The sequence below is a fragment of the Pyrgilauda ruficollis genome, unplaced genomic scaffold (genome assembly GCF_017590135.1).
Source record: "Pyrgilauda ruficollis isolate IOZ18807 unplaced genomic scaffold, ASM1759013v1 scaffold16, whole genome shotgun sequence".
NCBI lineage: Eukaryota > Metazoa > Chordata > Aves > Passeriformes > Passeridae > Pyrgilauda > Pyrgilauda ruficollis.
In genome coordinates, this window is record NW_024514764.1 from 12,482,667 (window position 1) to 12,504,427 (window position 21,761).

The 21,761-nt window shown below is 53.2% G+C and overlaps 1 protein-coding gene across 3 annotated transcripts; it reads left to right on the plus strand.

Moving 5' to 3' along the window:
• Positions 1–1,491: 1,491 nt before the first annotated feature.
• CDIP1 (cell death inducing p53 target 1) lies at positions 1,492–21,664 on the plus strand. 3 transcript variants are annotated; one of them, XM_041462459.1, is made up of 6 exons: positions 1,492–1,724; positions 18,297–18,395; positions 18,984–19,082; positions 19,462–19,608; positions 19,893–20,154; positions 20,385–21,664. In XM_041462459.1, the coding sequence occupies exons 3-6, from the start codon at positions 18,998–19,000 to the stop codon at positions 20,494–20,496; spliced, it is 606 nt and encodes a 201-aa protein (XP_041318393.1). In that variant the 5' UTR covers positions 1,492–1,724; positions 18,297–18,395; positions 18,984–18,997; the 3' UTR covers positions 20,497–21,664. The 3 variants fall into 3 exon arrangements, with proteins under 3 accessions (XP_041318393.1, XP_041318391.1, XP_041318392.1); XM_041462457.1 differs by having other exon boundaries at positions 1,502–1,724; positions 19,890–20,154; XM_041462458.1 differs by lacking the exon at positions 1,492–1,724 and adding an exon at positions 1,910–2,197 and having other exon boundaries at positions 19,890–20,154.
• The last annotated feature ends 97 nt before the right edge of the window (positions 21,665–21,761 follow it).

The window sequence follows — 21,761 nt, forward strand, 5'->3', positions numbered from 1 at the left end:
AGCCCAATCTCTCTGCAAAGAGCTCTCCAGTAACTGGTCGAGCTCAGCTGCATGCACCTCCTGGAAATTTGTTGCAGCTGGGAGCCCTCAGCAGTGGTTTTCAGGGAGCAGAGTATGGTGATGATCTGCAGCATGGCTGTGACCATGACTGCATGTGCAGCATGGGTTTGACTGCTGGTACCAGGTCCCCACAGGCATGGGGACATGGAAAGAAGGGAAGCTAAGAAATGTGTGGAGAAGACCAGGACTTGGGGAAGTTTCTCTGGGACCCACAGCACCAGCCACACCCAGCCAGCCCACAGTGGTGCCCACGGAGTTCCCCCAAACTGAAGTGAAAGATGTCCAAAGGCGAGAAATGTCCCAGCTTCAGCTTCGCCACGCTGGCAAAATGCCGTCCCCTTTGCTCTGTGGCTGTGCTCAAAGCCAAGGTCACAACTTGTGCGGTGGGACTGGTCTGGGGCTGCCAGGTCTCGCAAGGGATGGAGTGCCAAAATTGCTGCGGGCCAGGCCCGTGCTGCCTGTGGAGAAGACAGGAAGGCACGAGGCCACCACAACACATTCTTGTGCTGCAAGGTGTGAGCAAGGCAGGTATTTCTGATCTTACGTACAGCATCTTCCACTCAAGAGTCTAGACTTGAACTTGTGGCAATGTCACCCACTAGATTGTGCTTTGACATGGGGACAGCCTGCCTGTCCTGCTGTCACCTGCAGCTTGGCCACTCACTGTGGCAATGTCACCCACTAGATTGTTCTTTGACATGGGGACAGCCTGCCTGTCCTGCTGTCACCTGCAGCTTGGCCACTCACTGTGACACAGGGAGAAGAGGAGCCTGCAAGGCCCAGGGCTGTTCCTGCATGGGGAGTGGGAGCTGTGTGCTCCAGCCCAGAGTGACCCCAGGCAGAGCTGCCAGGGCAGGATGGGACCCAGCACACCTAAATCTCAGAGCAGTATCTCTGGAGCCCTAGGGGCAGGTGAGAAGTGACTGAAAACACCTGTGGCTGTGTTAGAATGCTGCTCTTTTAATTAGTCCCTGCAGTGCAGCTAAGACCACTGGACACAGGTGATTTTGTGGTTCCACAGGCTCCCTGGTCCTGGGGCAGCCAGAATCCATGGCATAGGCATGTCACTGTGTGGGACAGGGCATCATGTGGGGCATGAGCTGGGACACCTGGTAGGGAAGGCACCACGTGCAGGACAGGGAAGAGATGGCTCCAGGGAGACCTCAGAGACCCTACCAGTACCTCAAGGGGCTCCAAAAGAGCTGGAGAGGGACTTTGGGCAAGGGCATGGAATGACAGAACAAGGGGGAATGGCTTCGAACTGCAAGAGGGGGAATTAAGGTTAGATATACAGAAGAAACTTCCCTGTGAGGGTGGGCAGGCCCTGGCACAGGGTGCCCAGAGCAGCTGTGGCTGCCCCTGGATCCCTGGCAGTGTTCCAGGCCAGGCTGGACAGGGCTTGGAGCAGCCTGGGATAGTGGAAGGTCTCCCTGCCCATGGCAGGGGCTGGAATGGGATGATCTCTACAATTCTTTCCGGGACAAACCGCGCTGTGACTCCCTGACTCTGCGGCTCCCCGGAGCTGTCCAGTGCAGCGGGAGCAGGCCGGGCCCGGCCCCCGGCGGGCCCAGCGCGGCCCAGGCCCGCCCCGCCGCGCCACCGCCCGCCCAGTCCGGCCCGCCCCGCCCGCCGCCGCCAGGTGCCGGAGCCGCCGCCGGGAGCCGGTAGGTGCCTGTGGGCGGTGGGGATCGGTGCGGGACCGGCGGGACCCGGGGGTCTCGGGGGGCCGCGGCGGGAAGGCGGCCCGGGCCCCCTCAGCCCCGGACAGGCCGCGGCGGCCTCCCGGTAGCGGGGCCGGCTGGACACACCGGAGGGAGACACTGAGAGCCGGGGGGGCACAGGCATGGGGGTATACCGAGCACGGGAGGACACTCGGCGCTGGGGGGACACTGAGCATAGACGGGGACACAGGCAGGAGAAGACCAGCACGCTCTTGGGAGAAAGAGGGATGGAAATCCAGCCCTGGCTAACTCTGTGAAGAGGAACCAGGCCGAGGGAAGGGCTCGGTGCTCGGCCGTGGCTGGAGCGTTCGCTGCGGAGCCGGGGACGTGCGGCTGGATGGGGACATGGGCCCGGAGCGGAGCGGGAGGCAGCCCTGGCCTCGGACGGGCCTGTAACGCTGACCGAGTGTCGCAGGGTACTGCTAAAATCTTACAAAGCTTCAGCTCTGTGCCCTCAGCACTGCCGGGAAGGGCTGGGACGGGAGGGCTGGGATGAAATTTAATCGGGTGGAAAGCGAGGTCGTGTACTTGGGAAAAGACTTCCCGGTGTAAGGCGAGCGCTGCTGCCCGGCCGAGGTCATGAGCTGGCGGGGAGAACGGCGGGGGCTGCAGCGGGGCACAGCTGAGAGGGGAGCGAATGTGATCCGCACAGATCCCGGGAGAGAAGGGAAGCAGGCCTAGGAACGAATGTGTGTGTTTCCAGTTACCCCTGCTCGGGAGAGACTAGCTCGCCCAGTGGTCAGGGATGATGAGCCCATTTTAGAGAGCCGAAAGAAGCTGAGGTGTCTTGACAGGCAGGAAGAGAAATTATGATGGTGAGGATGATATTGGCACATTGGCAGTGTGAAATGAAGAGAGTTCCTTCAGTTAAGGTATAGTGTGGCACAGCAACGAACACCAAGGAATAAAAATTAGTGGGAATTTGTGGGGTTTTTAGCCATTAAAATGGTGAGGTCTGGCTTTCCCTCCCAAGGGGACTGGAAAGGCAGAGGGTAGCAGCTGTAAGGCAGTGTTTGGTTGCTTTAGGAAAAGCACAGGGGGTGGTGGTGATTGCTGCTAAACAGAGGAATGAGGTTGGGATCCTGGGGAGATCTCAAGGGCTGTGTCGGAGTGGGAACCTGCAGGCTGGGATGGACACTGCCATGCCAGTGTCCTCTGGATCCTCCACATGAGCCATACTCAAGGTTAAACTTCTCCAGGTCCCTGCAAATGTAGGTTTGTGCCCCTTGGCCTGAGGAAAAGCTGCTCTGAGGTGGTCTCCTTGCACCAGTGAGAACTGGGAAGGGAATTGTCACATTCTAGGCTGAGCCTAAAATATCAGGTGGTAGAGATGTGGTCAGGCACAATGATTTTAAGTAGCAATGTTTTAAATTATAATTCTAGTGGGTTTGGGCTATGTGTAGAACTCTCTGAGAAACTCTTTGGGAATATGCACAAGAGCCTCCTGTTTGTTCTCTTCACTCAAAGTACTTAAAAGGGGGCTTTAATTTCAGCAGGGGCCCTGCTGATTTCAGAGTGTGACCAGAGCAGGCAGCAGGAAAAACTACAGTGAGTATTACACAGACATAGCGTGGTGTATAATCACAGTATGTCATTCAGTCATGTTCAGGAGCTACACAAACTCGTGTGGAAGCACAGGCTGCAAACTTCCCTCTCCCAAAGGCTTCTGTGTCTCGGTGTTGTGGTGACATGATGTGCCCCAGGAAATCCCCAGAAGTGTTCAACCATGTGGCTGCTCTGTTCTCAGGTGTTACGTGAGGAGCTAATTCCTGCTTGGAGGTAGGCAGGTGGTGACTTCATGGCTGTGACAAGGGCAGGGGGATGGAGCAGTGTCCCCAGATGTCCCTGAGCAATGCCAAGTGGAGCAAACGTGGTCAGTCCTGCCCAGCTGCCCTTACAGGGGTGGTGGAGCTGCAGTGGCTGTGTGTGCTCAGGGCTGACTCAGGCTGGTGCTGGAAATGGGATGTGTGTGTTCCCACTGAGTACCAAAACATCCTGCCACAGGTGTGACAGGGACAGGTCACACCGAGGGAACTTCTCTGATTCCGGAACCCTTCCTAAGATGGAAGACCGTGCTGAGCTTCTTGTGTTCCCTCAACCGGTCTTGCACCTCAAATTCAGTTCTGAAACTCACTCCCTTGTGTTCCTGCTCTGTCTCAGCTGCAGTTACCAAGGGAGGGAGAATGTCTCCCTCAGCACCTGGTGTTGGTTTATGAGCATGTTTGTGAAGGTCACTTCCAAATCAGCTCTTTCTGTGCCTGGGAAGCCACAATGGGCACTGCTTTCCTTCTGGGTGGAGCACAGGGGGCAAACATGTCCTGGGAGCGCAGCTAAGGTGCTCCTGTAGCTGAGGGATGTTCAGGCAGGGCCCAGACTAAAGCCTGTCCACAACATCTGTATGTTTTGGGGGGAGTTTGGGTCCTTGTCACAGTGTTGGCACCTGCAGAAGTGTTGCCACTGCCAGTCTTACTCACTAAGACAGCCAAAGAAGGGATGAAAGTAATTTTATTATGTAAAAGATTTTTTTTCCTTTCAGATGTGAATTTAGCAGATAAATGCATGTGTTTAAAGGATGGTGTTGGTCTTCCAGTATGAGGATGAGTGGTTTTGGAAGGAAATACACAAACTTGTTAGTATCTGCTCTGATCCAAGACTTGTTTTCTGCTTGTGGGTAAAGAGAAGTATGAAAATCAGAGTTCTATGTCTATTTGTGGTACATTGTAAAGCCCCACATTTGATTTCTTATGATTGCTTTAATCAGGAGAGACTATCCTGGATTGAAAGAACCTACATTTTTTTAAAATAGTGGGTTTTATGGGATCTGCAGTGGGGCTGGTGCTCACTCCTGCCACTATTAGCAGGGCTTTGTACCATGTGACAGTTTTCCTGTACCTTTCCAGGAAAGGCTGGTGGCTGCCAGGTGAGCCAGAGAGGCAATAAATAGTATTTGCATAATATGGAGATTAAAATAATGAGAAAGGCAGCAGGACTGAATATAGCTGAGCTTTTAGACAGGTGTGCCAGCTTCTCAGAAGGTGTTCTCCCAGAGTGGGCTGTGCAGAGGTGCTGAACACAGGGTGGGCAGGAGAGTCAGGAAACAGCAAACAGATGCTGGTGTGCCTGGTGGCTCTTAGCAGCAGTCAGTGATGTCCCAAAAGGACTTGAATTGTGCACTACTCTTCCCTTTTCCCTGATACAAGAACAGTAATGGTTTGTAGTGGGAACTTTAGTAGTTCTGCAAGACACGGGAGGTTTTTGGTTGGTTTTGCTTCCACGACCTGATTTTGCAGCTCTTATGCAGAATCAGGACTCCAGCTTGGAGCCAGTCAACTCTCCTGAAGGTTTCAGAGCAAGGCACCTGAGCACACAAGTGTGCAAACACAGAGGTCTGTGTACACTTTTTCCTTCAAAAAACACACAATGAGCAACTTCTGCCTTGGGATGTGATGTTCACTTGCTGTTTTCCTGCTGTTCCCAAACAGCACTGGGTATCCATCTCACAGCTGGAGAGATGCAGTGCCACTTTCATGAGCAGTGTCAGATCTTCACATGCTCTGCATAGGATCTGTCTCCTCCTCTGATCAAAGGGAATGCAATTGGAGCAGCTGCCATAGGAAGCCACAATCAATTTTCTCACCAGAATAAAGTCTCTGAGGCAAGGGGAGCTCAGATTTTATTTCTGGCATGAAACACTCAGGGAGACTCTTGGCTGCTGTTACAGTTTTGCTTTGGGCCCCTTAGTTCTGAGCTGCCTTGTGGCTTCAGTCTTAAATTGTGTGTTTGTGGTGGTGAGAAACAGCTGTTTGAGGGCAGCCCTGTTCTGGTCATGGGTATGGGTGGAGGATGGAGGCAGGAGCAAAGTGCTGCATGCTGCACATCTCCACGAGGGGCACTTCAGTGCAGCTGTCTTTAATCTGAGCTGTCTTAGAAGGCCTGCATTTAGGGTAAGAAAATAAAAGAAATAGCCCCAAAAGGTGGCAATGTGGTTAACAGCTTAGGAACTGTGCAGGGCAGCTGCTGGCAGTGCATATTTGACTTTGTACCACTTGGCTTGATGGAACCTGAGATCATCAGAGAATGAAGAGCTGACCTGGGGCTTTCTGTGCAAATTAAGTAATATATTTCATTTTTACTGTGATTAGTAAGATTACTGTGCATTAGTAATAGTTCTATCCTTTGCCTCCTTTATACCTAAGATGGAATATTAACCAGTTCTATAGATTTTAGGATAAAGCATTTGTGCTGAGATGGGGGTCCCACTGCCCTGAACTGTCTCTCCTGTGTATGTTCCTGAACCTTCTTTGATACCCAGTCTCTGCATTTAGAAGGAAAATCTTCCCTACCTTGCACTTACAGCCTGGCTTCCTATTAACAGCTTTGGAAGATGTTTTTGGAAGAAGTATTCTGCTTTAAGTTTACACATTTACTGTTCCAGCCTGCATTCTGTCTTACAATCCTAAATTCTATCACACCTTACTGTGATTCATGCACATCAGCCCATGCTGTAGCTGTGTTTCATCTTTCTTTGCTCCTGCATTTTTGCAGAGAAATAAATTTCACAGTTTGAACCATGAGAGCCTGTTTGCTTTGGGACAGTTTCCTTGAGCTGTCATTCTGGAGTTTGTGTCAAGGTTGGCTCTACATATGAAGGGCTTGTGGTTTTCCCAGCCATTCCCAGAGCTGGGCAGAGGTGAGCAGTTACACCTGAGCACAGGTGATCTGCCACGGGCTGGGGACAGCAGGCTTTGTCCTCTGGGGCCATTCCCCACAGGCAGCAGCTCTGAGGGGCTTCCCACTTCCTACCTTTGCAACTTCAATCTAGCAGTACCTCTCAGGGCAAGATAAAATGAATTAAAAGGTGTTTTCCAGATCTGTTTTCAAGCATAGCTGTTTGAAAAGATGGATGTGGCAGCAGCTCTCTGACCACAGAGAGCAAGGCACAACTTTCCCAGGCATTGTCCTGGGGAAGGCTGTGAGATCTGAGAAAAGAATGGTAAACAATTCTTACCTTCACTTGCTGCACCTGATGTTGTGAACATGTGGAATGTGTTATGGAGATTTGTTTACCAAAGGGTGATTTCTTAATTGGCCAGTGGTGATGGTGTTTGGTTTCAAGGACCAATTGGGTCCACCTGTATCATGACTGTCTGTAAGGGCGATGGGTTTCTTAATTAGTATAGTATAATAAAGTGATTGATCGGCTTTCTGAGAAACATGGAGTCAATGCTAATTATTACCCAGCTGGGGATGCCATGTTAGGACAGATAGACACCTCCCCTTCCCTGATTTGTGAGGGATCATCAAGGAATTGTATGAAAAATAAGCCCCTCATTGCTCAGAAATCTCTTCCTCCCAGAGCCCCCCAGCTGGAGAGCAGGTGTAATCTCTCAGATGATGGGTGAGTGAACAAGATTACTGTCCTGGGGAGAATTATTGTGCAATTGATTTGATTTAGGTCACAGAACAAAGATTGTCGTGTGGGAAGAGTTTTGCTGGGGGCCAGACAGGCTGTGCTGAGGCTGGATATGAGATGGGAGCGCTTGGCTTTGGCTCATCTGTTCACAGAGTTGTGGAAAGCCCATCCAAGCTGTGTTTTACCTCGTGCCCTCCCACTGTGGAGAAGGGAAATGGCTCCTCACCCTCTGCTAATGGCATCCCTGAGATGGATGTGCTTTTCCAAAGGATGACCAGCCTGTAAATCTTTTGGATGCTAATGCTGCAGAGGAACAAAAATCAGGGCACAAACTGGGAGCAATTTGTGTCCTGGCAGCCAGGGGCTGGTTCTGGGAAGCACCAGCAACTTTTCCTGGTACAAAAGTTTGCTTCCCACAAGCAGAGGGAGGGTCAGATGAATTTAATAGCAGTGCCATTTGTTTGCAGAGCTTTTGAAAATAAAGATTCACTAATATGTTCTGGATTGATTTGTTCATATCTCCAGGACCCAGAACAACTGCTGTCCCATGGTTTTTCTCCTTCCCTTTTGGGTTGGTTTGTTGTGGGTTGTTTCTTTTTTTTCCAAATGGCCATGACTCAGCCCTTCCCTGCTGCTCTCTGAGTTTCCTGGTTTCTGAATAGGCTATTCTTGGGACAGCAATTCCTGACAGATAGGAACAAGGAGAGTGTTGTGTTGTTTTCTTCTCTATTTCTTCTGTGGCCTGCGTGAATGCTCTGCTTCCCTCTGATTTTTGCCTTTTTCCCACATTACTGAATGGACCTAAATTGTTGGATGTCATCTGGGGCCCGTTTTTGCCCTTGTAGCAAAGGAGCCCTCTCAGACATGACCCAGGCTTGCACTGCAGCAGCTTTTCTTTCCCAGCAGGATGGTGGGGACAATCCTGAGCATGGAGGGTTAGACTGCTACAGCTCTGTCTATTGTAAAGCTTCAGTCTGGCCTCGGTGTAGCCTCTGACTCCAAGGAGCTGTGCTTGGCTCTCCAATGATCTCCTGGGCAAGGGGTAGATCCAGGTGAGGACCAGCACGTGGTGCCACGTCCATGGAGGCTCAGGTGGCTCAGCCTGGCTGTGGGTACTTGCTGCCTTTGTGTGTACTGTCACAAGTAAAGGGAAAATATCGCCTAGAATTTAAAAACAATGAAAAAAAACACCCTTCTGATGGCTTATTTATTGCCCCCCTGCAGATGGCAGAGGCGAGGAAGCTGAAGGATGCTCTTTCTGAAATGCTTCATGGTGCAGTTACCCAGCCTTTTTAAATAAAAAGCTTTTGGATTTGTTCTGAAGTTTATTCCTCTGTAGTGTGGGCTGGGGAAAGTCACCTGCTGTGGCAGGGAGCACCCCCAGGCCAGGTGTGCTGGCTGCTGTTCTTGAAGTGCACTTGGAAGTGAATGAGTTGTCTAATAGTGAACAACCTTTGGTGGGTTTTAGTTTTATTAGGAGCCCAGCTCTTTCTTCAAGCCACAGTTGTATGTGAGGGGGAAATAGCCTAAACTGTTGTATATTTACCTTGAAAATACAGTTGGCATTTTTTTGAAAAATCAGGACTCTATGTTTTCTCAAAGCCTGTAGTTACCAAAAGAAATTTCTCAGACTAGAGGGCTCAAAACACAGGGGCAGTGTTCTTCCTTAGCATCCCTCCACGTTTTTGGATATGCTGTATTGTTGTTAAGCCAACCAAGAGAAAAGCTGCTCTGTGTGAGGAGGCTTTGAGAACATTCACTGCCAGATTAAATTAGCCTTTCTGAGAATAAATTAGTCGTTGTGATGCAGGCAGCCCCACTCTCTCCAGCTGTAAAATCTGCCCGTGCTGGTACCCGCAGCAGATAAATGATGTGTTCAGGGCTGTGCTGTTAACAGGAGATTAGATTTCTGGCTTGGGGTGAATGAAAAGCAGCCTGTTAGATTTTATTGATTATTTCTCCAAATGAGAAGCATTTCCTTTAAAAGCATTTAATTTTAAAGCATTTTCTTTTAAAAGGAAGGAAAGGAACCCGTGGGATTCAGTGCAGCTCCATTCTGGGAGGAAGTCATGGACTAGAGCCAAAGCTTTACCCGTGCTGCAGTGACTCCAGCCTGGGATGCTTTTGAGGTCCTGGGGGTGCCAGTCACCCGGCTCGTGGCAGAAGGGGAGCTGGATCCATGTGCCTGGAGTATGGAGTAGAGGAGTGCAGTGGGGATGGGATTTTGGCTGCTGCCCACTCTTCTGGGCTTGTGTTTTTAGCTGAGCACTGGATAAAAAGCTGCTGCTGGTGTGTGCATGGTGCCCTTTTCTTAGAGGCATCTTTGGTTTGTCTCCTAATTAACTAAACGCCTTTATTCTGCCTTGTGCTAGTTCAGGGAGTGCTCGCAGGAGGCTGGGCCTGTGCTGAAACCTCAGCTTGTCCTTCCCACCTGTGCTGCTGGGACCACTCAGCTCCTCCAAAATCTTCATGTAGACTTTGAGCAAGCAGGGACTAGAGACCCTTTCCTGGTCTTAAATATCAGCTCTTTCCCTGGGCTTGTTGCAGGTCTTCCACAGAGGTGTCATCTGGAGCGTATTTGTGTTTTGGGAGCAGAGGTTTCCCCCAGAGTTCGTGGCTGCCACAGGGGGTGTTAATTTAGCCTTTCAGACTCTCCTTGCCGTGATTCAGGATGGTTTAGCGTGGTGGGAGCTCAATTTGGAGCTGCCTGCTGAGCTGTTCTGATGTGAGAGAAAACAGTTCCCAGCCGGTTTAGTGTCGTAACTGTGGCAGCTGCTCTGTCTTCCTCAGCTCAGGAGAGGATTTGAGCAGCTGAGCTGTTTACCTGCCCTGAGGGCATCCTGCTGTTATGGGCTTGAATCTTCCCTGTCCCATCCTCTGCTGGGGGAGCAGTGACCCTGCCTCGGGACTGCTCCAAACCCCTGACCAGCGATGCTTTTCGTGGAGCAGCAAGGCAGTGAGGGGTTGCTCTGAGAGAGAAAGGGTTTGGAAGAGCCCAGAGCAGGGACCTGGGAGGGGTGTTCTGTGTGTTAGGGCAGCTTGGAGTCCAGCTCTGTCCTAGATTTTCAGTAGGAGCTTTGGGGAAGGGGTTATGAAGGAGTTGGCAGGAACTGGTGCTGCAAATTGAAACCACAGTCATGCCTGGTGTGAAAATTACTTTATTGGACCTGGAAGTCAATGTGGACTAGCCAAGTCAGGTGGGAACTCGAGAAGAATTGGGACTGGCAGGAGCTCTGTGTAACTCAGAGGTGCCCAGCACTGGGCACACTCAGTGGCTGTTTATTAATCCAAGGGTTTTCCCCTCTGGGACATTGTCATCTGTCTTTGAGCAGCCCAAATGAGTTGGGCTTGGGAGCAGGGCAGTGCCAGGTACCCTCCTCCTGTCCAAGTGCCATGGGACAATCCGGCCCCATGCTGGTGGCCCTGGGCAGCTCCAGGAGAGGTCCCAGTCTGGAACTAGGAAGTTCTGTGGGAGCAAGAAAGTGAGTGTGGTAACACAAATGGCCTCAGCCTGGAAGAGTTCCTCCAGTGCATGTTTTCAGATGTGTGTGGATGCTCCTTGCTGGCAGTGGGACTCAGGAGAGGTCTCAGACCTTACACACACGATCCTGCTGAACCCTAAACCACACTCCTTTGCAAAGAGTGAGCCTTGGCCTTACACAAAATTGAGTGACACAGAGCACTTCGCACTAGTCCTCAAAAAAAGTGCAAGGTGACATTGTACCAGTTAAATCTGAGTGTCAGCAGCTTCTCTGGCGCTGAGGCAGGGGGATCTGTGAGCATGGGAAATGCTCATGCTGGAGACTGGAGCCGGTGCTACAGCAAGCTGCTGCTCTCGTCGGGTGAGGAAACATCACTGCCATGGCATACGTTTTGTACAGCACTTGAAAATGGATCTGGAATCACCACCAATGTATTCAAAATTATTTCATTGTGTTTCAAAATCTGCAAGGGAATTCTAAATACGCTCTCAGGCTCTGATTAATTCTGAAACCAAAATGCAAAACTGCTGATCAGCTCTGATTCTAATTTCCTCCTCCCTTGGAGCTCACTGTGTCATTTAATGGACGTCACACATGTACTCAGTTTGATTCAGCAATGATGTAGCTGTGTTATTTGACTTTCTCTCAAAAAATTCTATAGAAGGAGGCAGAAATGAAAGAGTGAATGTTTAAAGAAATAAAATATTTTTGATTTGATACCTGAAAGGGAATCTATAAACCCTGGGGTTTGCTGTGAGACATAGTGGGTACTCATTGCATATTCACCTTCTCTGTGCTGGTCTCCCCCAAATGGGAGGCAGCAGATGCTGACAGCAGGAGATGCTTTTTTGTGTAGGTAACTGAAGAGCAGTACTTGGTGCCTGGGAATGACCTGGGGTGCTCCATGGAGAATCTCCAGGCTGCCCAGTCTCCAAAACCATGAGTGCTGGGAGGGGGAGGGACTAACAGTTCTGCCTTTGATCCCTTCCTAACTCATCCTTAAGCCTCTGTTCTGGGCTGCTGTCAGAGGTGAGCTCAGATCTGTGACTGTGCTTAAGAGCTGTGGATCTTCTCGCGACCTCCCGAGGCTTCTGCTTGCTGCTAAGCTTCTTGAGCTGGGGTATTTTTGTTTGCTTGTTTAAATGAACAGCTATTCTTGTGGCACAGTTGTGTTTCATGCTACATTAAAACACACTGTTTTGGATTTAGTTGTTTGAGATTCTGGCAGGTTGTGTTATATCACCATTATTAACAGATATCAAAGGGATGATGTAATGCAGGATGTATCCTCTCAGGGGGGAAATTAAGTAGATACAGAGGACTGGAGGCAACAGCTGCTGCTATCACTGGATGCTTTCCCATGGATGTTATCAAGTGTTAGCTTGGATTCTTTTTGAACTGCAGTGAAAGTCTCATGGAAAAGCTCTCTGCTTCCCCAGGGATTTGGCTTGCAGCACCCTCCTTTTCTCATCTCTCTGGAGCACATTGGTAGGATGCAGAGGAGCTCAGTTTTATCTTTAAGGTTACTTTAATCACATCCATGAGCACACGTGGGGTTGGAGGCTGTCTTCTCCCGTGCAGCCAGGACACCTGCTGGAAGGGTCTGAACAGTGAGCACCTCCTGAGTGGGACAGTGACAGCCCCCTGTGGGGCAGCCCGGCTGCAGTTGCTCCCTGCTTGCTCTGTATTCACAAAACTGGCTTTTGGGGGCCCAATTCAGCTGCCCTGGTGGTGCAGACTGCTCTGTCTACACCTCAACTTTCCCCATTGTCCTGACACGTGGAAGAGCTGGGGTCCAGTTGAAGTGTGGTGTTGTGACCCCTTCTCCCTTGCAGCCCCTCCTGTCTCCTGGATGTCACTGTGAACTCTTGCCAGCACGTGATGCTTCCCACAGCCGTGTGCCACGTCTTGGGAGCCAACAGCAGAGAGAACGAGCTACCCCAGTTTGTTCTTTTCATTTTGGCTGGTTTTTCTCTAAATATTCAGGTTAAGCAGGTCCTGGCAAGGCTGTTTCTGCAGCCCCGTGTGAAGAGCCAAGAGTGCTTGGTCAGCCCATCCGGAGGGAACAGCACTGGAGAGAATCCCAGAGGCGGCAGCAGGTCCTGCAGGCGCTCCTCCCGCGTAACCCTTTGTGGGAGTTGCAGATGAAACCTCCTTGTTTTAAGCACGGAGGGTTTTGTGTCTGGTTTACCTGATAGCCATGCGGAGGAGCTGCTGGAAGTGGTAATTTGAATCTCTGGCCAAGGACAGCTGAGCCGGGGCTGCGCTGTGGAGATTATCTGATTGTGCTTTGGATTTAACGCCCTGAGAAATCTTGCTTTGGATACAGCACCTGGCTGCCAGCGAGGATCCTGCTCTGAGGTGATTTGTCTGCTGGGTGACGGTGGCACACAGAAGGTCAGACGAGACGTGCAAGGTCCCCAGGTAAATGACTGCGATGGGGAAACTCCTCCGGAGATTCATGTACTGGAGAGCAGAGCAGGGAGCTTTGGCTGTCTGACATACCTGGTTCAAATGATGAGAAACCTTCTTCTCCAGCATTCCTTCATTTTAAAGGAGAGCTGCTGGCCTGCCTTGCCAGCTGAGCTTTCTGTGCCTGCGCTGAAGGAACAGCCTGACCCTCCTGGAAAGAAGCAGTTTTCTGCAGCTGAAATCTTAGTGCAGAAGTGTGGAAGAAATCTGCTGTTCTGGGAGCAGCTTGGCTGTTCTTGAACAGTGGGTTTGTGCTCCCTGGCAGTGATTTGGACTTGGGAAAACGCAGCTGAGTTGTTCAGAAAAAGAACAGACCTTTCCTTCAGTCCTTCACTTGGGTTTCCGTTTCCATCGGCACCTTGCAGAGCGTTGCAGACATGCGCCCTCTTGCTGCCTTGGCCGAGACCAGGATGAGGAGTTGAGGAGGTGCTGCCAAGGTTAACAGCGGGTAAAGGAGCGGGTACATGGTCAAGGATTGCCAGGACATCCTTCTCTCTGAAGGAGGCTGGAGCACTCTGTGCTGTTTATTCCTCCGCTCCGGGTTCCGGGGAGGTGATGTGCAGGCTGGGGGCAGCAAATGCGCATGGAAAGAGGCAAAGCTGAGGGGGGAGCTTCGTCTTGTTTGCATGGAAAACATCTTTTTGTTGTTCTGCATAAAAACCAGGCAGAAATAACCACTGACAGTGCTTGTTCAGCAGAGATTTTTGCTGCCTTTCCTTTGGAGGTAAGAGCTGTCCGGTGGGATTGCGCGTGGTGGGAGCTGAGCCACATCCCTGCACACTGTGCCAGCGGGCATGCGCACGGAGAGGGCACAGCCTGTGAGCTCTGGGCACAGCACAGGCTGAGGGCAAAGCCTGCGAGCTCTGGGCACGGCAAGAGAGGGCAAAGCCTGCGAGCTCTGGGCACGGCAAGAGAGGGCAAAGCCTGCGAGCTCTGAGCACAGCACAAGCTGAGGGCAAAGCCTGCGAGCTCTGGGCACGCGTGTACCACAGGGAACATGCAGCTCCAGGCTGGGTTTGGAGGTGCCATTCAGAAATGCCATTGTGTAGGAGGGTGATTGGGATTGTCACAATCAGGGTATGGCTCTGTCGCCCCCAGCACACCCTGCTCGGTTCTCCCTCCTTGCTGCCCCTAAAGCTCCTTTTGAAGAGTAACAGACTTTGGCTCAAATGACATTTTACCACCATCTGACTGGCCTTTTGTGCCTTCCTAGTCTCAGTATTTCTCAGTTTCTGGAGCACGTAACCTGTGGCACACAGGTGTCTTTCCTAGGGTCAGGAAAACTGGGATGATGTTGGCCACAATGCTGTTCCTATTTCTAAAGGAAGGGTGCTGGGCTCAATGAGGGCCCAGCATCTTCAGGACTCTTGGCTTTTAAAGCTGTATTTCCAAAAGCCTGGAAGCTGGAATCTGCATCTCTTTGATCTGCAGTGAAGCTGAAAGTGCTCATGTATTTTCTCTAATTTCTTCATTGAATTTTAGTGTGGTTTTTTCCTTTTTCAAATATCAGGTTTTTGTTTTTTTTTTTAATGGAGTAAGAGCTCCAAAAATGTGCAGCAGCAGCTTTTGAAGTGTCAACGTCACTGAACGTGGCTGAGTATGAACAAATGCTGCTTCCTGTCTCAGTGGCTGGAGCCACTGCTCCTGTGGAGGAAGCAAAGCTGAATTGCTGTGCATCTCAGTTACAAGTGCAGCAGGAGCAAGGACAGCACAGGCTGTTTCAGCTGTGGGATGGATCTCAGTGGTGCTGTGAGGCTGACTCAGAGCTGCTGGGGCCAGTGCTGCACCATCAGGGCTCACACGTGAGTTGGACCTGCCAGCATCTGCTCTGCCCTTGCCAGGCTTGTCTCACCTGTGGAGATTTCATCTGTGAGGAGGCAGCTTGAAGCACAAACAGCTGCTGCTGGAGAAGAATGGCATTAGCAGACCAAATGTGAATTATCTGTGTCCATCCTCTTTGTGGCATTATCTGGTTTGTGGTGTTAGGACCTGTTCTGGTAGCACAATATTCCCTGGTCCCGCTGCACACCAGTTGTTTTTGATGAGTGGTGCCCACCTTATCTGTTTGGAAAGCAGGTGGGATGTGCAGACCTTTCCTCTTGCCATGTTTGAATCCCAAACAGTTTCTGCAGTGATGTAACAGAGGGAAATACAGCCAGTATGGGATGCTGAACCCTGACACATCAGCTCCTCTCATCACTGCTGGAAGTTGCTTTGTCTCAGTTTTGAACATGTCAGTAATGGGAACCAGGGGCTTTAGGGTATTGATCCATGCCCTCTGGACAAGGGCCTGGAATGACAGGGCAAGGGGAAATGGCTTCACCCTGACAGAGGGCAGGGTTAGACTGGAAAGTGGGAAGAAATTATTCCCTGTGAGGGTGAGGCCCTGGCACAGAGTGCCCAGAGAAGCTGTGGCTGCCCCTGGATCCCTGGAAGTGTCCAAGGTCAGGATGGACAGGGCTTGGAGCAGCCTTGTCTGGTGGAAGGTGTCCCTGCCCATGGCAGGATGCTGTAATGAGATGGGCTTTAAGGTCCTTTCACACCAAACCGTTCTGGGATTCTACAATCCCTCATTGGCTGGATGGGGGCTGCTGAGCACAGGAAGGAGGTGGATTAGACAGCATTGTGTTTCCACAGGCAGGGCTGGGTGCTGTCCCACAGTGCTTCAGCTGTGTGAGAAGCCTCAGGCAGACCTCTTGGGGCTGAGAGTTACACCTCTGATCTGAGCAGGGGACACAGAAATCTGTTGCCATCTTCTCACCCAAAAGCTGCCTGGAATGAGGTCAGGGAGCAGAGAGCCAGGGCAGGATACAGGGATTGAGGCCATAGCCAGGGTGGGCCAAGCCCTTTCTGTGTGGAGGCTGTGATGGAGCTGTGCTGTCCTGGCTGTCTGTCACACTGCTGTGCCCCAGCAGGTTAATGGGAATATTTTCTTTTTCATTTTCTTTAGCAAATACCAATTCCCTGGGGGACATGGGGGTCCCTTCCTTGTCTTCTGTGTTTAACTGATTGTGATGATTCTGGTTCCATACTGGATTTATCCTCTGTAGTTAGTTTGCAGAGGAAGCCAGTAAAAGCTGTTCTTCCGGTTGAGAAGAGCTAATCTGCATTTGTAGCTGGAAATAGCATATCCTCTCTCCATCCTGCTATGATAACCAGCTCCTTTTGAGTCTTAGGATCTTGCAGTGTGTCCTTGCTCCAAAGGACCTGCACAAGACATTGGTGATTCCATCGGATCTTGAACTTAAACCTGGTAATTTTGGAATACTGCAGAGCTGTCAGTGCCAGGGTGGTGAGGGATGCTCTGGGGCAGCTCAGTGCCAAGGGGGAGCCGAGTGCCCTCTGGTATCCCACGGAGCTCTGTCAGAAATGGGCTGGATTTTGTGCTGCTCACATTAAGATGAAAGAAAGCAAAGGAGAGAAACAGCTTCTAAGAGGCTTAAAAGCAACAGGCTTTCTTTTCCTCCTGGGAAGGGCACACAGCCAACACCTTGCTCTTTACAGATCTCTCTTAATAAGCAGAATATTGCATTAGGAGCAACTGAGCCTGCCAAGTACGAGCAGAGGAGCCCTGCATCCCACAGCTTCCCTCATCCCAGGGCACGTGTGGCTCCGGGAGCCAGGGTGGCACCCTCGTGGCTGCCATTCCCTCCTGGGCAGGGTGGCAGCATTCATGGCTGCCTCACCCTGGGGCTCTTGCTTCATCTGATGGGTGTTGGTGGAGTGGCTGGTGGAGGACTCCTCCTCTCCTGCCTCTTCTTGCCAGCTGCTTTGATGGGGGGAATGAGGCTGGGGAGTGTTGAAAGATGATTATGGGAAAGCAGCATCTGAGCGGGAATGGGAGGAGAGCTATTACGTTAGAAAAGCTGTGGGCACAGTTGGCCTGTGAGGGAAGGAAAACTCCCTCAGGCAGGGAGGTGTCCCCAGGTAAGGACTCTGGGATGCTCTGGTTGGGCTGGCCTCACCCAGAACCCCTGCAGGCATGGGCCCAGGAGGATCTGAGGTTCCTGGATGCGCAGGGTTGGCTACTTTGAGAAGAATAAATCCTTTTCTTCACATCCCCACTGAGCTAAAAGGAGCACAGCCCAGTTTGAGCTTTGTAGGTCACTGAAGGAGAAGGCAGGCTCTGCAGTGTGCCTGGAAATGCTCTGTGCCAGGGCAACTCTGCTTGCCTGGGCTCTTAAGGAAGAAACTGGAGTGAGAAGCAGGAGGAAGATGACCCGCAGCTGCCCTGGTGTTACTCCTTGAAGCTGTGTGGCTGCAACTCCAGACCGTGGGGGAGAAATTTAGTCAGGAGACCTGGGGGAGACCCTGTGCCTGTCAGGAATCTGCTCAGCTCCTGGGGGAATCAGCGTGCTCCTCTGTGAGCAGCAACAGGTGATGGTGCTCCTCCAGGGACTGATTAAATTTCCTGCTACCTTGCAGGAGGCTGCGGGGTGGCAGAGAGTGTGAACTAGGAAAAAAGGAGTAGAATAAAGCAAAGTCATGCAGGTGAGGGAGGGATGGGTCTTCCTGCCTTGCTTGCCAAGTCTGACTCTGCTTGACCTGGCAGCTGCAGGTGGAGGTGGCTGAGCCCCACGGGCACCTCTGTGGGCACACCTGCAATGCAGGGCTGGGGCAGCACTGGCTGCCTGGCCTGGTGCCTGTGCAGGCTGTGCCATGCTGGAGAGGTTGGCATGCTCTGGGCTGGCTGCCCAGCACGTGGCTCTGGTGCCAGCAAACAGGACAAGCAGGGTCACATTTGCTCCTGGCCCGTTGGGGTGAAGGATGGAGCTCCCAGCACTGCTCCCTGGGCTCTGACAGCAATGTCACCCTGTCCAATGCCTGATGGCAGCTGTCCCAAGCACTGAGTGAGCAGCCTCTCACTTGTATTTCCCAATTTAGTCACATCCTACCAGCTGTAACTGAGCCACTGGAAATGGGGAAATCAGGTTTCTTGATGTTCTTGCACTTCCTTGGATCTCAGAGCATGTCAGTGGGGCTTTGCCACGTGCCAAAGACACAGAGCCCTCATGCCTGCCATTGAGGGGGCACATGGGGAGGCTCCTGCCTGGGGGAGAGAAGGGGTTTGGTGTGGCAGCCAGGACAGTGCTGCAGCTGTGCCTCCTCTCCATCTCTGTAATTCACTTGCTGTGTCCTTTTGCACAGACCCAGTAGAAGAAGTCACCTTCCAAACTACGCTGCTCAGAAGAGCTGCTTCTCTCAGCTGTCAAGGCCTCTGAGCTGTTGCTGCAGGGAAGAGGACAGGTAAATTCTACCCCATGTAAAATAACAGTTCCAGCTGTTAAATATGGTCTTACCTTAACTCACTGGATTTATTTAGAGATTTATTTAGAAATGCTCTGTGGGTTTGCACCCTCTGTCCCGGAGTTTGCGCTTCAGGCTCAGGGCAGGGGTCCTTCCATCCCTCAGGGTGCAGCATTGTGTCACTGAGGGTGGAGGTGGGGGGCTGTGGCAGCTCTTCCCCACCTTTGGTACCCCAGTGATGCAGCCAAGTCTTGGCACAGCACATTCCAGCCCAGCGCTGCCCTGGAGTGTGGCCATGCAGTCCAGAGCTGCCCTGATGAGCTGCTGTGCACCAGGTTGGCTTTGCAGGGAAGCCCCATGCAGCTGGCAGGAAGATTTTACACCTTGGAGTTGCTGCCTGGTCAGAGCCAGTCCAGCTTTGGGGCCATACCCCTGGTTCTGCCTGGGGGGGAAGCTGAGGCTGGTGCAGGGGTGGCACCAGCCCTGGCCTCCTCCTTCACCTGTCACCTCCATCCCCAAGCCCCACGCCAGCTCCATGTGCCTGTGGCACCAAGGGCTGGTGTCACCCAAAGGCTTCTGTCCCTGCAGGGCTGCCTGGAGCAATGTCCAACGACCCACCCCCACCCTACCCGGGGGGCCCCTCGGCACCGCTGATAGAAGAGAAGCACGGCCCCCCCTCTGCACCAGGTACTGGGGGGTGACATTGCCACACACACAGGAGCCAAGAAGCGTGGGTTCCCTGGCACTGCCTGGCTGTGGCCTCTCCTCACAGCACGCTGGAAGGGTGGTGCAATGCCTGGCTCTGTCCCCGTGTCACCTTGGGGGGAGGCAGGAGGGAGTCCTAGGGGAGAACAGGAAGCACTCCCAGCTCAAAGCCTGGCACTGCTCCCTGCTGTGGGGTGAATTTGGGTTTCTTGTGGCCCAGAGGAGGATGCAGCTTAAGGGGTTGCCCCCCCACCTCTTGTCTCCCTTCCCTGTTGGGGCTGACACCCTGAGCACACAGCCAGGACACCATCTTCCCCTCAGTTCTACTGCCTCCTTGGCTGCTGACTGTGTTTCCTTTCAGAGGGTGTCACCCCAGTGGTGGGACAGCCCCAGGGGGTTCCTGTCCCCCCTCCTGAGTTCGGACCCCCCCCATATGAGCCACCCTCGCAGCCGGGGTTCATACCCCCCCACATGCCCACGGATGGCTCTGGGCCCTATGTGCCACCAGGTGAGTCCTGCAAGGGGTTGGGGGACGGGGTGGGGATTGGCAGCAGCAGCAGCACGTTTCCTGGGGAGGGGGGGGGACACAAGAGGGGGTTGGGGCTGCCATTTGGAGCTTGCAGTGAGGTTCCTTGGGATGGGGTGGGGGGCACAGTGCCTGTAGCAGGGCTGGCCCCAGGTCTGTATTCAGAGGGTGGTGTTGTAGCAGGGTGAGGGTCTCCCCAATAAGGATCTGGGCTCTCCTGCCAAGTACAAAGGTACTCACTTGTTTGTGTTTGTCATTCACAGCAGGATACTACCCGCCCCCAGGCCCTCACCCCCCCATGGGCTACTACCCTGCCCCAGGCCCCTACCCCTCTCCTGGTGGCCACACGGCCACAGTGCTCGTCCCACCGGGAGCTGCCACCACAGTCACAGTGCTGCAGGGAGAGATCTTCCAGGGTGCCCCCGTGCAGACGGTGTGTCCCCACTGCCAGCAAGCCATCACCACCAAGATCTCCTACGAGATTGGGCTCATGAGCTTCCTTCTTGGCTTCTTCTGCTGCTTCGTGGGGTAGGTGCTGCAAGCAGAGCTGGGGTCTCGTCTTGGGTGCTCAGCCTGGTCCTGGGTAGCCCCGGTGCTGGTGGCCTTGGCTGAGCTGTTGGGCATGGTGGGGACCTTGGCACAGAGTGGCTTCCTGGGGTGACAGCCCCTACAATTACATCTCTTGCCCATGGCCCAGAGAGAACTCCATGCCCAGGGGCTGCCCCAGCTCAGCATCTCTGCCTCTCCCTGTGCTCCAGGTGCGATCTCTGCTGCTGCCTGATCCCCTGCCTGTTCGATGACTTCAAGGACGTGACACACACGTGTCCCAACTGCAAGGCCTACATCTACACGTACAAGCGCATGTGCTAACGGCACCCCGGGAGCCACTGGAACGCCGCCGGCCCCGCCCCGCTGCCGTCCGTCTGTCCGTCTCCGCGTGTGCATCGCCCTCGCTTCCCGCCGGTGGTGTGTATGTGTTATCCCCGGCTCCCTCCCGCGCAGAGCTGCCACCACTGCCCCCAGCTCTGCTCCTCACTGGGAATAGTTGGATTGGTGACACTGAGGCACAGGGGAGGTGGGCCCAGGCCCCAGATGCTGGGTGGGAGCTGCCCTGCAGTGCACAGGAGTGGGGGGCATCGCTCTGCACCCCATTACGCTCCAGGGTGTGAACGAGGCCCCTCTCACCTGGAGCAACCCTGGGAAGAGCAGCAGCTGCTGGAGGTGCCCACCCCTGTCCCACAGTGCAGGGGGTGCCTGGCTGCAGGGATGTGCTGGGATGGGAGCCCAGGAGGGGACCCAAACAGCCCATGGTGCCCTCAGGGGATGCAGCACAGCCTTTGTGGCACTTTCAGGAAGGGGTTCAGTGACAAGGAGACAGGGCAGTGCCATACACCAGGCTTCCGTGTGGTTCACAGCCCCCTCCAGCCCCGCAGCAAAGCCCCTTCCCGAGGGGAGGCAGAGCTGCCTCTAAGCACACGGGGCCCGGCAGCCGCGCTGCGCCCTTATCAGCCCCTCCGTCCTGCCCGGCGGCCACTCCAGCTGCATGCGCCTCCTCCCAGCCCCGCCGGCTCTGGGGGCAGGGACAGCCCCAAGCAGCCCTGGCCCCCCGGCAACCTGAGAGCCAAAACCACACCCAGCATGTCCTGGCTGCCCGGCACGTAGAGTAGAGGAGTTTGTTACCAGGCTGCAGCTCCAGAGCCGTCCTGGGCCCGGCAGGGTCTGTGGGGTCCTCCTTGCATGTGGTGTAGGGGGTGTTTTTAGCTCACGCACCTGAGGCAGAAGGAAGGGGCAAGCAGGCAGCGACAGGAGCTGCCAGCAGCACTCCAGAGCAGGGGCCAAAGGACCTGGGAGCCAAGTTCAGCCTCTCGGGGCTGCTCCTCCCTCCCCTGCCCCTGCAGCTCCCAGAGCAAAGTGGGGGGGTCTCTCAGTACACAGGTCTGCAAACACAGCCTGGCCTGCACAGGCAGCTGCTGTTTGCTCAGGGGTGGAACTGTGGCACTAGTCAGTGTTTTTATGTAAATAAATAACAGACCCTGGATTCGTGTGCATCTTTTCTTCTATCCTGCTCAAAATTCACAGCAGATCTGCCTGCAGGGGAGCTGAGGATGAGGGCAGGGTGGGGCAAGCACAGGAGG